The 13669-nt window shown below is 42.5% G+C and overlaps 1 protein-coding gene across 1 annotated transcript in view; it reads left to right on the top strand.

Annotated features, from left to right (window-relative positions):
• The first annotated feature begins 2998 nt into the window (after positions 1-2998).
• Positions 2999-13669, top strand: part of CCT3 (chaperonin containing TCP1 subunit 3) — a 1145726-nt gene continuing 1135055 nt past the window's right edge. Inside the window, 2 exon segments of the mRNA XM_044079187.1 lie at positions 2999-3052; positions 3135-3231. Of these exon segments, the coding sequence (XP_043935122.1) occupies positions 2999-3052; positions 3135-3231 (151 nt within the window).

Genomic DNA, 13669 nt, shown 5'->3' with positions numbered 1-13669 from the left:
TATCCTCCCTAGTACAAAAGATGCTTCTGGCTTCTCATAAACCATCCACCAGAAAACTGTACCTTAGTAAATGGAACAGATTTGTGCTTTGTTCTCGCATAGAAGGACTTGACTCATTCTCAGCCTCTATTAATAAGGTATTAGAGTACTTGTCAGTCTTATTCCAGTCGGGAGCCTCAGCTTCAACCATTAGAGTTGAGCTCCAATGACCTTTCCTCAATATCTCATTGCCTCTGTAAAACCTTCCTAAAGGACGTTATACATTTGAAGTTACCCTTTAAAGAACCCATTGAGCCTTGGAATTTAACGCTAGTCTTGCAAAGCTTGGTCCATTAGCCCTTTGAGCCTGAAACCTCCTGTGATATCAAATTTTTATTTTGGAAGACCCTATTCCTGGTGGCTATCATATCAGCCAGGAGAATATCAGAATTAGAAGCTTTGTGTGTGAAACGTCTATATATCATTTTTTACAAAAATAGTATCAATTAGAACTTGCCCCTCCTTTCTACCCAAAGTAATATTAGACTCCAGTATTAATCAATCCATAGGCCTTCTAGTTTTCTTCCCAAACTTTTCAAACAAAGGAGAATGTTTGCATTTGTTGGATGTACGCAGACAATTATGCTTTTACTTTGATAAAACAAAATTGTTAAGTCAGACCAGTTGTTCCTGTCCTTTTCTAGTAGTCTACTGGGGAAACTAGTTTCCAAAGTTACTTTATTGAAATGGTTAACAGATTGCATCACCTTGTTTATGACCAAAATAAGCTGAACCTATCAGCTAAGGTCAAGGCTCATTCTACCAGATCAGTTTCCACTTCAGTAGCTTTTTATTCTAGAGCCTCTATGGATGACTTTTGCTCAGTGGCCACCTGGGCTACCCCTCGTATGTTTATCATTCATTACAAATTGGATATGGCCTCCAGGGGAAGAGCATCCTTTGGCTCTATGGTACTCAGGAACTTCCTTCCGTAGGACTTCCCAGGACATAAAGTAGCTAGGGACTTTTTCCCAACAGTCAAAAATGAATGAAGATTGACAGCATCAGATAAAAACATTCTTACCATAATATTCCGTCTGTGTTATTGATGATCTTTCATTCTTGTCTTCCCACCCCCCAAAGACTCCTGGAGGTTCAGAATTAGTCCTTGTTTCATAGTAGAGCAGTTGCTCAGACAAAGCTTCCACATTTCATTTCTATCTGCAGAACTCTATCTGAATTGAAGGGAAGAGCCGGCACAAGCTTGATACAACGTTCGAGGATGGAACCGAAACCCAACAGTCAAGAATGAATGATTGACAACACAGATGGAACATTATGGTAAGAACATAACCTTTTTTTTTCTCCTTTTGAAATTAATTTTCAGCTGATTTGAGGTTCACCAGTTGGAAAACTGTTTTGATTATTGCTCTGACGTCTGCAGGGTAAGTCACTCAGCTGCAACTTTTCATGAAGGACCTCTGTTTTCTGATTTTTCTACAATGACAGGGTTATTTTACTCACTAATCCTTTTGTGCCAAACATTGTTCCTGAATTTACCGTGCGTCAAGCCATCAATGTCCCAGTTTTTATTCCAGAACCTTAAAATAAGAGAGAAGATTTTGCAAACCTTGGATGTGCACCGGCAGCTCAGGTACTGCCTTGACAGAACTAAGCCCTTCAGGAAGGCTTGACAGCTGTTTATTTCCTATTCTCAAGCTAAGAAGGGTCAACCTGTCTCTGAGCAAATGATTGTTCATTGGTTGTTTTTCCTTTCTTTTATTTGCTGCTTTTTGTTACTCCTACCATGGTAAATGTACTTCAGGCAAGGTCAAGGCACATTCCACCCGAGCCTTATCCTCTTTGGTGGTATATTGGAAAGGAGTGGACTCGAGAAGCATTCTAGGGCAGGAACCTGTGCCTCTGTTCATACTTTTACAGAACAATACATACTGGATTCTGTCAAGTTCCAGAGCATGAGGGCTAGTCTCCAAAGAGCTGCTGGATCTTTAGTCTTCCCCCTCCAATGTACACACATGCCACTGAAGCAGTGTGAATGAACAGTTGCGCAAGTCCTCCTTACCTGTGACAGTAGATGTTTGAATTTTGCATTGCCTCAGTTGCAATACCCACCCACCACCCCCTTTATTTTCTGTGTATTTCAATAGTAACCACCCTTGTATTGTTAGTTGTTTTCTTGCTGCAGATTTGCTTCAGGCAATTCTTGCCCCAATCCTACTTGGTTCTTCCTATGTGCACTAAAAGCCTGAATAACCGACTTTCTGTGACAGCGTTAGGCTTTCCCTTATGAGGGAGTCTTAGCCTGTCCCCTATCACAGAGAGTCAGAGGGGTTTCTGAGCTCTAGAAAGCTGCCAATGTGAGTTTGTGCAGGCAAAGAACCAGTCTGCCACTGAGGTAGTGTGGAATTTGCATATGCACTGTTAAGAGTAAGCAAGATATAGGCAACTTTGCTTTTCCGTTTGCTTTTGAATTTGGAAACATGGAGGCAGAGCTTTGGTTAATGTTGAAACTCGCAGCATGTCTAAAATCCAACACAGTTTAGTATCAGATAAGCTTCTGAAAATTGCTTTAGCACTTGACTCTCTCACTTTTGTTTAATAAAATGAAGTTTGCTGACAGCAAGAAAAAAGTAATATTTTCTTACCTTCTCGGTTATTGTTAAACATTAAGAATTTTGTAGTTTGAATAACAACAAAAATTAAATTTATCGTACATTTTGAAATGTTTTACTTTTCATGGAACATTGTGGTTGGCGTTTGTGCAAATGATGCATAGGAAGGTATAGCTGTTACTGAAAGTCGTTTGCTGTTGGGGCATTTTATGTCTTGCCTGCTATTTGAGTGCTTATGTTTCCATAACATTTTAACAAAGATTTCTTGGAGTATAGCTCTTGAATTGTGGACATGATTTTGGACCCCCCCCCCAACTGTTTGGCTGTGACTTTTATTCACAGTGACTTTTACTGTTGGGCTGTACAGTATCTTAGTGGAATATTTGATGCCTAACATACAAGCTGCCTATGAATTAGTGATACAAGAAGTTGCTAAGGATGTGAGTGCATTGATTGTAGAAAAAAAATTGAGTTTGTAACGCTGTTTGATTTTTGTCCACTTTTATTCTTTCTGCCATTTAGATCCAGGTACAGCACCCTGCAGCCAAGTCCATGATTGAGATCAGCCGCACTCAAGATGAGGAAGTTGGTGATGGGACCACATCAGTTATCATTCTAGGTGGGTGAGCTTAAGAGAAAAAAAAAACTTAATATCTTGCTTGTGTCTTTAAGGGTTTCTCATCAGACAATGACTCAACTGTTAACCAATCTCATAACAGTGCTTGTAAAAGTTCACTGCTGATGTTCATTACGTTGACCACAGCTGCAGTAGCTTTAGCTATATGGGGCTATATCCTGCCAAGGGTATAACAGCTGGTCAACTTCCAAAGCTCCAGGGCATCATCCATGGACCCAAACTTGTTAGTTCAGGTGGAGCTGACTAAAAGACAAGTTTGGGTACGTACCTCTTCAGAGTTTTACTGCCACGGAAGAGTAAGCTCCTCTAAACGCTTCAAGAATGATCTGACTTGTGCTGTTCCTTTGTTGGGCAGATAAGCGGCCTTTGGGAGAGAAAAATTCCATTTTCTCATATGTTGCGGTTCTATCACTTTACTCTTCAGAAAAGTTATTTTAAAGCTATGAGTCTTGTATTTTAACAGACTTTCAAGAGACTAACCATTTTAAATGATGGTTTTGTTTTCCCTGCCAATTTAAAAGGGGTGTAAAGTAACTGAAAACATTTTTCTGTGGAGAATTTACCGTTTTTGGGGTTGCTTTGTCTTTTAAAGTGCCTTTTATTGCTTTTTTTTCTGTCAAAAGTAACTTCTAAGACTGGTAATGTTTACTGACGTGCTGGCTATCTTTCTCTGGAAAGAGGCACTATTTTTGGCTCGACTATGGGAGCAGACTACCGATCCCTTGACTGACTGGTCTGCCTGTCAACTACTAAAAGCAATTTAGACAAAGGCTAACCGTTTATCTTCACTGAAAGTGGGTGACTGCTGTGGCCATTTACTGTGCATCAGACCACTCATATTTTACCCAGGATCCATCTAGTATAGCACCTAAAGCCACTACGGACCAGGTATTAGCCACATACTTTGCAGCTGTTTGGGTTCCCCTCAGTGGGCAAGGGAGTACCACTCTTGTTGGTCCTGGGGGAAGGAATAGGGAACTTTGCCTGTTATGTCAGACTGTTGCACCCAGGCGAAGCTGCTGCTGCCATTAAATAACATGGTTAGTCCCATTTTTTCCTCTCAGAAACAAAACCAAGCCTTTGTCTACTCTCCGTCAAATTTTTTGGATAGGAGTAGTTTACTGGGTCTGGCTCAGAGTTGAATTTAAGCTATATAACCTCCTCGTAAAGTAATTTCTAGTGAAAGAAAAGAGGGTGTGCCTCTTTTCCTGAATTTAGTCAAGATTCAGAATCTAAACAGAAAGGTACAGCGATGGATACATTTTCTCCCTCAGATTTCTGATTCATACTCCGAGGAGAGCTCAGTTTGATTCTCCCTCTAGTGGGTTCTCTTTCTCTGAGACTGCTGCTAGAATGTTTGTTTTCCTTGGGAAAACACCGAGGTTTCTCAGTCTGTCAAAAATACTGAGTTGTTACAGAAGGATTTTCCAGGTCCTACAGCTATCCTTAAAAAGGCAGTTATAATGTATAGCATTCCTCAGTGTTAATTTTTCTATACCATTTCCAAACCTGACCTAGCAGATGTAGCTGTAGTTGATCCCACTTTTGCTAAGCATCTAGTTGATTCCAGTCCTACTCTGTGATAAGGATGTGAAATTGATAGTTATGGGGAGAACTGTATACTTCTGCAGTGCTGATTTTCAGAATTTTGAATAGTCAGGCCTGTATGTTAATTTTGACTAATTGTGAAAGTATGAGGAATATTTTATTTGCAGTTTTATTATGAGGAAAATCTGCTTTAAGTAAGTTCCTTCTTTTACACACGTCACTATTCATTGTTTAGTGTGTATGGCTATGTTGGTGGTACTTCCAGGACTATGGCCACTTGTACTGTTTTGAGGAGGTTTGCATGGCTGCATTCCCAGACCTCTCCGATGATAAAAATGAGATTTTAAATGTTCTGTTGGATAGAGATTGTGTTTGGGCTCTCTGTTGCATATGTGATCGAAGTATGATGAAAGGGGCTGCTGATCCAGGGAATTTCCTTTTCAGTCCTTTTTCAAAATTTCCAAGTGAATTTCCATCTTTAAATCCGATTTTAGCAAAAAGCAGAATAAACAGTCTCAACAAAATACAAACATTTCAGAAGAAAGGGGTTCCAAAATGGTCTCTACCTTCCAAAACCAACGATAGTTCAAGTCTGAATGACTAGACCTTGTCACCCCCTCCCACAATGCCCCCCCCCCCCTTTTTAACAGTCTGAATCTCCATTTTTATCTTCGGCAAAATGTAGTTTCAGACAATCCTAAAAAACATTCATGTAAGTTACAGATGGCAGTGGGAGGAAGGTACTTATTTTCAGGAGGGTCATTCTCAGTCCTCCAGATTGTGCTCTTGCTTTAACAGTCCTCCTTCCAAGATTAGAAAGGGTTTTATTCAAGGATGTACCCAGTGCCAGAGAGAAAATTGCTTGGAGACCATTTCTGTATCCCTTCTTTCTAAACCTGTTTGTGATGGTGCCCAAATTTAAAATGTCACTTTACAGCTTGTCACTTTTTCTGCTTTCAAGTGTTCTGCTAACACTAGACTTAAAAGATGGTTATTTATCATATCCCTATTCATCCAGATTTCAGACATTTCTTAAGGATTTGTGTGCCTGGATCACATCATCCATTCTCTGGCTTACCCTTTGGACTGTCCACTGCACCAAAAGTGTTCACAAAGTGTCCAGTTTCAGTTGTAGCTCATTGAAAGCTACAGGTATGCACATTTTTCATATTGGATGACTTATCTTTTCAGAGTTTTTTTTTTTTTCCAAAAGTATTAGGAGTCTATCTCTTACGTGAGAGATCTCCTTGCACAAGCTGGTATTCCAAGAGAACATTCAAAGGTCTTCTCTACTCTTTTTCACACAGGATTGTGTTCCTGGGATGTCAGCTAGACACTTTAGTTCCAAGAGCTTTTCTTCCACAAGAAAAATATAGATCTGTATCAAGATCTATTTCTAAGGTTTTCCACTCTGACTCTGGTCAATGTGAGGGAATACCTCATGATTTTGGGTCCCATGGTATCTATGATTCTCATGATACCACTGATAAGACTCCACATGAGAAAGGTACAGTGGTATCTGAAATCTCTCTCGTCCCAGCACCAGTGGCCTTTGTCCTTTTCAAGTCCTGGTGCTGAGGTCTGTCAGAAGAGTAATCATTTGGTGGAGACACAGATGTCCAAGCCTCCCCATCTCCCCTTCTCCCTCCTTGCTTCAAAGCAGTCAGTCACTGCAGATGCCTTGTACTTGCTTATTGAGCTGTTTCAAGATGAATAAGTGTGTATGGGGGGGGGGGGGTGTTTGACATCAAGGACAGATGGAACACTAATGTCAAGGAGATGCTTGCCGTGATCAAGACGCTCAACTGTCTAAACATTCTTTGGTCCTTGGAACCTCTTCAAGTAGTTGGACAGTACCACAGTCATGTGATACGTCAACAAGCAAAGTGGAAACTGGTCATAACTCCTTCACAGACTAGCCATGTTAGCTTCGGCTATAGCTTCCTAGCATACTCATTCTGAATGTATTCCATCAGAGCAATATTGGTGTGGCAGACAAACTGACCAGGACCAGAGCAGACCCTTATGAATGAAAATTTGGTCGGGGGTCTTCCAAGATATGATCGATCTGTGGGGAATTCCTCAAGTTAGACCTCTTTGCCTCTTCTCTGAACAATCAACTAGCAAGATTCTGTTCCAGGATTCCATGCAAAGAAGACAAGGAAGACAGATGCATTTTCTTTTCTTTGGACAGGAAATTTCCTGTATGCCTTTCCCAACCCATTTTAGTAATTTCCATGGTATTTTTGAAGATTCAGAGGGAATCCCCCAAAGATCAATGTGCTGACTCCCATTTGGACCAGGCAACTGTGGATGTTCTTCGTGTTTCACTGTTGCAGTCATTACATTTGGGTAATCTGCTGGCAGGTTGCCTTCAGTCAGCCTGATAGTCTTAGGTCCTGTGTCGGTTGCTGTCGCTTCTTCCATAAAGTCAGGGGTATAAAACATGCAGCCGACGCAATTACATAAGTCTTTCTTGCCGTGCGGTGCCCGAAGCAGAAGCAGTTCGCAAGTGCCGGTTGGCCGACTCCTGAAATTTTCGTTTTTGAGTTTCTGAACCCAAGTCTTCAACTTAAAGCTAAGTACCCCATTGGGGAAACTTTTTCTTGCTCCTTACCGATGTCAGTAAAAGTTAATAATTGCATTACTTGTGGAAAGCAAATACCTCGTAAAGATTTTCATTTGTACTGTATTCCTTGCCAAGGCCCTGACCGCAACATACCTTGCTGTAGGTTTTGTGCTAAATTTAATCAATGCACTATTAAACGTCTGTATATTTTTGCCTCTAAATATTTTGGCTCTCGCTTTAATTATCCAGTAATGTCGTTGGTTAGCAACCAGACTACCGGAATACCTAAAAAAAAAAAAAAAAAAAAAAACGCAAAGAAAAAGACAGGCCGTCTAGGTCCAAAACTGACAACACTTCTCCTAAGCCAATCGCCAGTTCGCCGGTACTCAGTGAGGCGCTTTCGCAGCCCCTAATACCCGCTACTTCTTACTTGCAGGCCTCTACTGAGACCCATTCGGATTCTGAGTCCGTATGCCGCAAGATACTTCACCTATGTAACCCGTGGATGTCTCTACTATCGGATGGGTCCAGAGCCGCTGTGCAGGCACCGGCATCTGAGGGTGTATTCAGGCCTACAGACTTTCATATTAAACCGACTCCACCTTCAATACTAAGGCCTAAATCTCAATCTATGTCTAAAAAAACGATGCCCAGGCCACATGTTCAGGCCCCTGTGCCTAAAAAGCAAATGATCAAAGTGGCTGAAGATCTAATTACTCTAATCAGGGATAGTCAACCCCCCCTTCTTAAGAGGCCTAGGGCTGAGCTTGACTATGAATCTTCTGATCAGGACTCTTGTTTCTTCTGACTCTTCTAATGACCTGGATATGTCCATACCTACTTATGAGGATTCTGATGCAGAGAGTTCCTTACCCTCTGCTTCCCCCCCTGAGGACTTTTCTTTTGTGGAAACTTTGCATACCTTAAGGGAGCATTTCCACTGGGAAAGTCAGGAATTTTCTGATTCAAAAAAGAGGCTTAGGGATTTTCTTCTATCTCAGCATAGGCCTTTGGCTATACCTCCTGTACTAGACATTGTTGTGTTTTCGGAATCCAGTATGGCCCCTGATTTCTGCCTCCTGCTCCAAGTAAACCCGACAGATACTGGAGTCCCACAAGTTCCTTTTCAAAAATCCTGTTGCAGATCCTGAAACCATTTCTCAGGGGCCTAAGGGCATTAAGGCTTCTACTGCTAAAAATCCTACCCCTTCTGATAGAGACTCCAGGGCGCTGGATAGATGGGGTAAAAAGGTTTATACTTCTGCAACCTTGGCAATCAGGGCTTTAAACTGCCAATTTCATATGTTAAAATATCAACAGCATATTATTGGATTGCTTAAACAGAAAATGATGATTTCTGACTGTGTGGAAAATAAAGATTTACATGATTTATTGCATTCTGCTGAACAAGTTGTAAAACATACTTTGCAATGTGGTTTTGATTCTTTAGAGGCCTCTTGCAGGGCTGCTGTTACTGGGTCTGCGCTTAGAAGGCATGCTTGGCTTAAGGAGCAATCTCTGCCTAATCATGTTAAAGCGAAATTGTTGGATGCTCTTTTAAATCGGGACCGCCTGTTTGGCAATAAAGCTGAAGAAGTTTTAAAAAAGATGGAAGATGAAGCTAAATCTATACAAACTGTAAAAGATTTATTACAAGTGCAACCTCCAAGATTTACTAGGCAGTGGCCTACTAAGAATTGGTTCTTTCCAGCTCCTTCCAGATCCTCTTAAGCCAAACCCAGACACACCAAAAGCACCAGGTTTCAGTCCCAGGGGACTCTCAGAACTAAGCAATGGGGGGCTCCACTTCCAAATCTGTAAATAACAAGACACCCCCCTATGTTACAGTCTCAATGCCTTTTAGCCGCCCTTTTGGGGGGAAAGATTGCTGCTCTTGCAAAAAACTGGGAACTCCATAACCCAGGACAAATGGATTTTAAATATTGTCCCAGGGATACATATTTCATTTCCACACATTGCCAACACCAAACGGGTGGCCAGACCTGCCCCCAAATCAGTGGGCAGAGGCTCAAAAACAAGTACTTTCCCTCTTAAATAAGGGGGCTAGCCAACTGGTACCAGAACAGGAAAAGGGACAAGGTTTCTGTTCCAGGCTTTTCCTGGTACCCAGAAAAAGCAAATCATGGTGTCCAATTCTGGACCCGTCTACTTTAAACACCTTTCTGGACATTCCAAAATTCAAGATGCTGACTCTTCAGTTACTTCCTATGCTAGGCAAAGACGCCTGGTTGGTAACTCTAGATTTAAAAGAAGCATACCTGCACATCCCAATCAGGGAATCTTGTAGAAGATGCCTACGCTTCAAAGCAGGCTACTTTCATTATCATTTCTCTGCACTGCCCTTTGACTTGTCTACTGCGCCCAGGGTATTCAGAAAGTGCCTGGCCCCAGTAATTGTATTTTGCAGGCAAAGAAATATTCAAATATATCCATACATGGACAATTGTCTAATTCAGGCAGAAAGCCAGGGCATTCTTCTAAATCATCTGTTTGTAAAAAAGATTCTAACTTGTATGGGGTACACCATAAACAAAAATAAATCTCAACTGGTACCCTCCCAACAGATTACATTCCTGGGTGCAAGCTTGAATACAACTGCCCAGATGGCTTTCCTCGCGCCAGAGAAGCAAATTCATTTGGTGACTTGCTTCAAACAAGTGGCTACAAAAACCCTGCTGTCTGCAAGACAAATACTGCAAGCCTTAGGGTTCATGGCCTCCTGCATTCTTCAAATTCCATATGCAAGACTGCATATGAGGAAACTACAGTGGCTCTTAAAAAGTCTATGGCGTCAACATTGTCACAGCCTGGAAACAATCATTCTGATCATACCTTGCCTACACCTGGAGTTCCTATGGTGGGCAGAGGCCTGCCACCAAAGCAAGGGGCTGCCATTCATACTACTCCCTGCCGCCCAAACCCTAACTACAGATGCATCAGACTGTGCATGGGGGGGCTCACCTGGCAGGGAAGTGCATTCAGGGCAAATGGAACTCAAATCAAATGCACCTACATATCAATCAAAAAGAAATGTTAGCCGTACAGAATGCTCTGACAGCCTTCAAGCACTACTTTCTTCCAGGACAACTAATTGTAAAGACTGACAACATCATGGTTATGTGGTATGGGGCTACACATTCCTTCCCCCTCTGCAAACTAGCCATGGCATTGTGAAACACGGCCTTGAGCTACCAAGTGCACCTACAAGCTCAATTCATGCCAGGAAAATGGAATACACTGGCAGACGGACTAAGCTGAAATCTCAAGAACTCTTTGTAAATTTTCTTAGCTTAATGGTTGTTCTATTAATGTTGAATTAGCCAATGGAATGCTTTATAGGTCTATATAGTGAAGTAACTTCATGAAGATGGTTTCTGATGAAGTTTAATATTTTATTAAACGAAGGCAATAACCAGTCTTTGTTTAAATAAGTGACGTTATGTAGTCCAATCTCGCCTACATTCTTAACCGTGGGTTCGGACTCTGACAGAGTTTTCTAGCTCAAAGTCTTCTGTTGGCTGGGCTAAGCAGGTATCACATGGTGCACTGCTCCATATCCCCAGATCTCGTTTGCCGCTTGTGTAGCTCTGATGTGGTCTCGCTCTTGGCTGTGGCTAAGTACCTTTTTTTCTAATTTGAGAAAATTTCTTGCAAACAAAAAGCTATTTTCATAGCTAGTGTCTATTTAGTGTTGTTTTGGTTCAGGTAATGTGTTTGTGGTCTGTGGTATCCCGCTAACTGTTCTTTTGGGCTAGGTCCATTTCAGTTAGGGGACCTAGTCCTCTTTGTCCTATGTTGTTTGCGCTAAAACCGTTTAAGTTAGAGGTATTAGTGTCAGTTTCCCCTTGCTATTTGTGTTCAGAAAACCATTTTAGTTAGAGGTTTTTGACCTTTTTTGATGTCCTTCAAGGATGCATCTGCAGGCCTAACAAATGGGTTGTCCTGCCTCAGGCAGCCCTTCGGTCGGCCGGATTCCAAAGTCTGGGTCTGGCCTCGGCTGATGTCGCACTTCACCCGACGTCATAGCTGCAGTTCAGCGGGTATAAAGGCATCAGCCGACGCCATTTTCCTCAGTCTTTCTTGCGCGTGGCCGAAGCAGAAGCTGTTCGCAAGTGCCGGTCGGTCAGAACCAGAGATTGCTACTACCGAAGACTTCTAAAAAGCCAAGTACCCCGTTGGGGACTCTTTCTTGCCTCAGCCGATGTCAGAAAAAGTGAATAACTGTTTAACTTGTGGGAAACAAATACCTCATAAAGATTTCCACTCTTACTGCCTACCTTGTTTAGGCCCAGACCACGACGTAGCAGCTTGTCTAGCCTGTGCTTCTTTCAACTGACGGACACTTAGACGTCGGTCGGAATTTGCTGAGGAGTTTTTCGGCTCAGCTTTTGCTTACAACATGCCGTCGGAAAATCCGACTTCACAATTAGCTAAAAAATGCAAGGAAAAGGACCGACACTCGCGGTCCGTGGTTTCGGCCGAAACCGCGGTTAAGTCAACCGCGAGTGTCTCTGTTTTGGCTGAAACAGAGTCCTCGGTTCTTCCTTCGGCCGAAAGCTTGCCTCCTACCGAGGCCTCATCCAGCATGGCTGAATCTGCTACTGAAATTCCACCTGCTCTTACAGGTTCACAGGATTTATCTGATACTATTCCTTTAGATATATCTACTCCTGCACGTGGAGCTGCTAGGCCTCCTGCATCCATGTCAATTAAGGCTTTTGCCAGGGCTAAAGCAGCAAAATCAACCAAGACTGTGCCTGCTAAGACCCCCTCTCACAGGCCTAGCTCTAGTACTCAAATGCTTAGTCTAGCAGAGGATCTCATTTCTTTGATCAGGGGATCCCAGCCTCACCCTGACAGGGCCTCTCACCCACCTCCAGAGAAGAGGCCTAGAGCAGAGCCCCCTGAGCCAGTTTCTACAGATTACTCCTCTGATGATTCAGATAATACAAACCCTCCAGAAGGCCCTTATTCCCCTTATGAGGACTCTGATGCAGAAGACTCCATTCCTTCTGCCTCTCCGCCTGAGGAATTTTCTTTTGGGGAAACCTTGCATGCTATGAGGGAACAATTTCAATGGCAGGGCCAGGATTTTTCAGACTCTAGGAAAAGGCTTAGGACCTTTTTGCATTTGCCACAGCATAGGCCTTTAGCCATTCCTCCAGTACTTACTGTTGTGGATGATGCATTTAATGATGCTTGTACTGCTCCTGATTCACTTCCTCCGGCCCCTGCTAAGCCCGACAGGTACTACAGGGTTCCGGACACACATTATCATTTGTATAAGGCTCCTTTTGCAGATCCTGAAACTATTTCACAGGGACCCAAGGCTGTAGCAGCTACCGCTGCCAAAAACCCTCCCTCTGAAAGGGAATCTAGGGCCTTAGAGATGGGGTAAAAAGTTTATACTTCTGCTACTCTTTCGGCTAGGGCCTTAAACTGTCAATTCCACATGATTCAGTATCAGGAATTTATGTTAGATCAGTTAACTAAAAAACTGTCCTCGCCTGAACCATTAGACAAAAAGTCTCTTCAGGAAATGGTACATAACATTCAGCAGGTCAGTAATCATTCCTTAAAATGCGGCTATGATGCACTGGAGGCTTCCTTTAGATCAGCTATGACTGGTACAGTGATCAGAAGGCATGCATGGTTAAAAGAGCAGTCCTTACCAGACCATGTAAAATCAAAGCTCCTAGATGCTCCCATGGATAAACACAATTTGTTTGGCTCCCCTGCACAGCAGGTGCTGAAGAAGGTGGAAGAGAAAGCTAAATCTGTCCAGACAGTCAAGGAATGTTAAGTTGTCTATCTCGCCTTCATTCTTGCTGGATGGGGTTCGGAGCCGACCTCGGCTCCGACTCGGCCACTCTAAAAGCTCGAGAGTTGGTTCCACCGGCTCGAGGCTCCCCTTATATCCCACAATGCTAGGCGGTATTACCTCAGATCTCGTTTGCCGCTACAGCTATCGAGACGTGTTGCTTCACCGGCTTCAGGTTAGTGTAGGAAATAGTTTAAAAAGTTGATTAGAAACCCTTTAATTTAGTTTTCCATACAGTTTCCCCCTTACCTTAAAGGTCTTTGATCCCTTTAATCTAGTTTTCTTTATTTTTTTACCTTAAGAACTTATAGTTCTTCCCTTAGGCCTTCGGGCCCTCCCATTCCCTTGGAGTGTGTGTGTTTTCTGTAGGGACTTATAACAGTAAACAGCTAATTTACTTAGTTTAAGTTTCTGTTTTTGGTTTATAGTGTAATCGGTGTGTTTGTGTTTGTGTGTAGTTA

This window comes from Protopterus annectens, chromosome 8.part0 (assembly GCF_019279795.1).
Source record: "Protopterus annectens isolate FY-2018-M chromosome 8.part0, PAN1.0, whole genome shotgun sequence".
Lineage (NCBI taxonomy): Eukaryota > Metazoa > Chordata > Ceratodontiformes > Protopteridae > Protopterus > Protopterus annectens.
The sequence above is the reverse complement of the archived record's forward strand: the minus strand, read 5'-3'. Positions and strand labels throughout refer to the sequence as shown.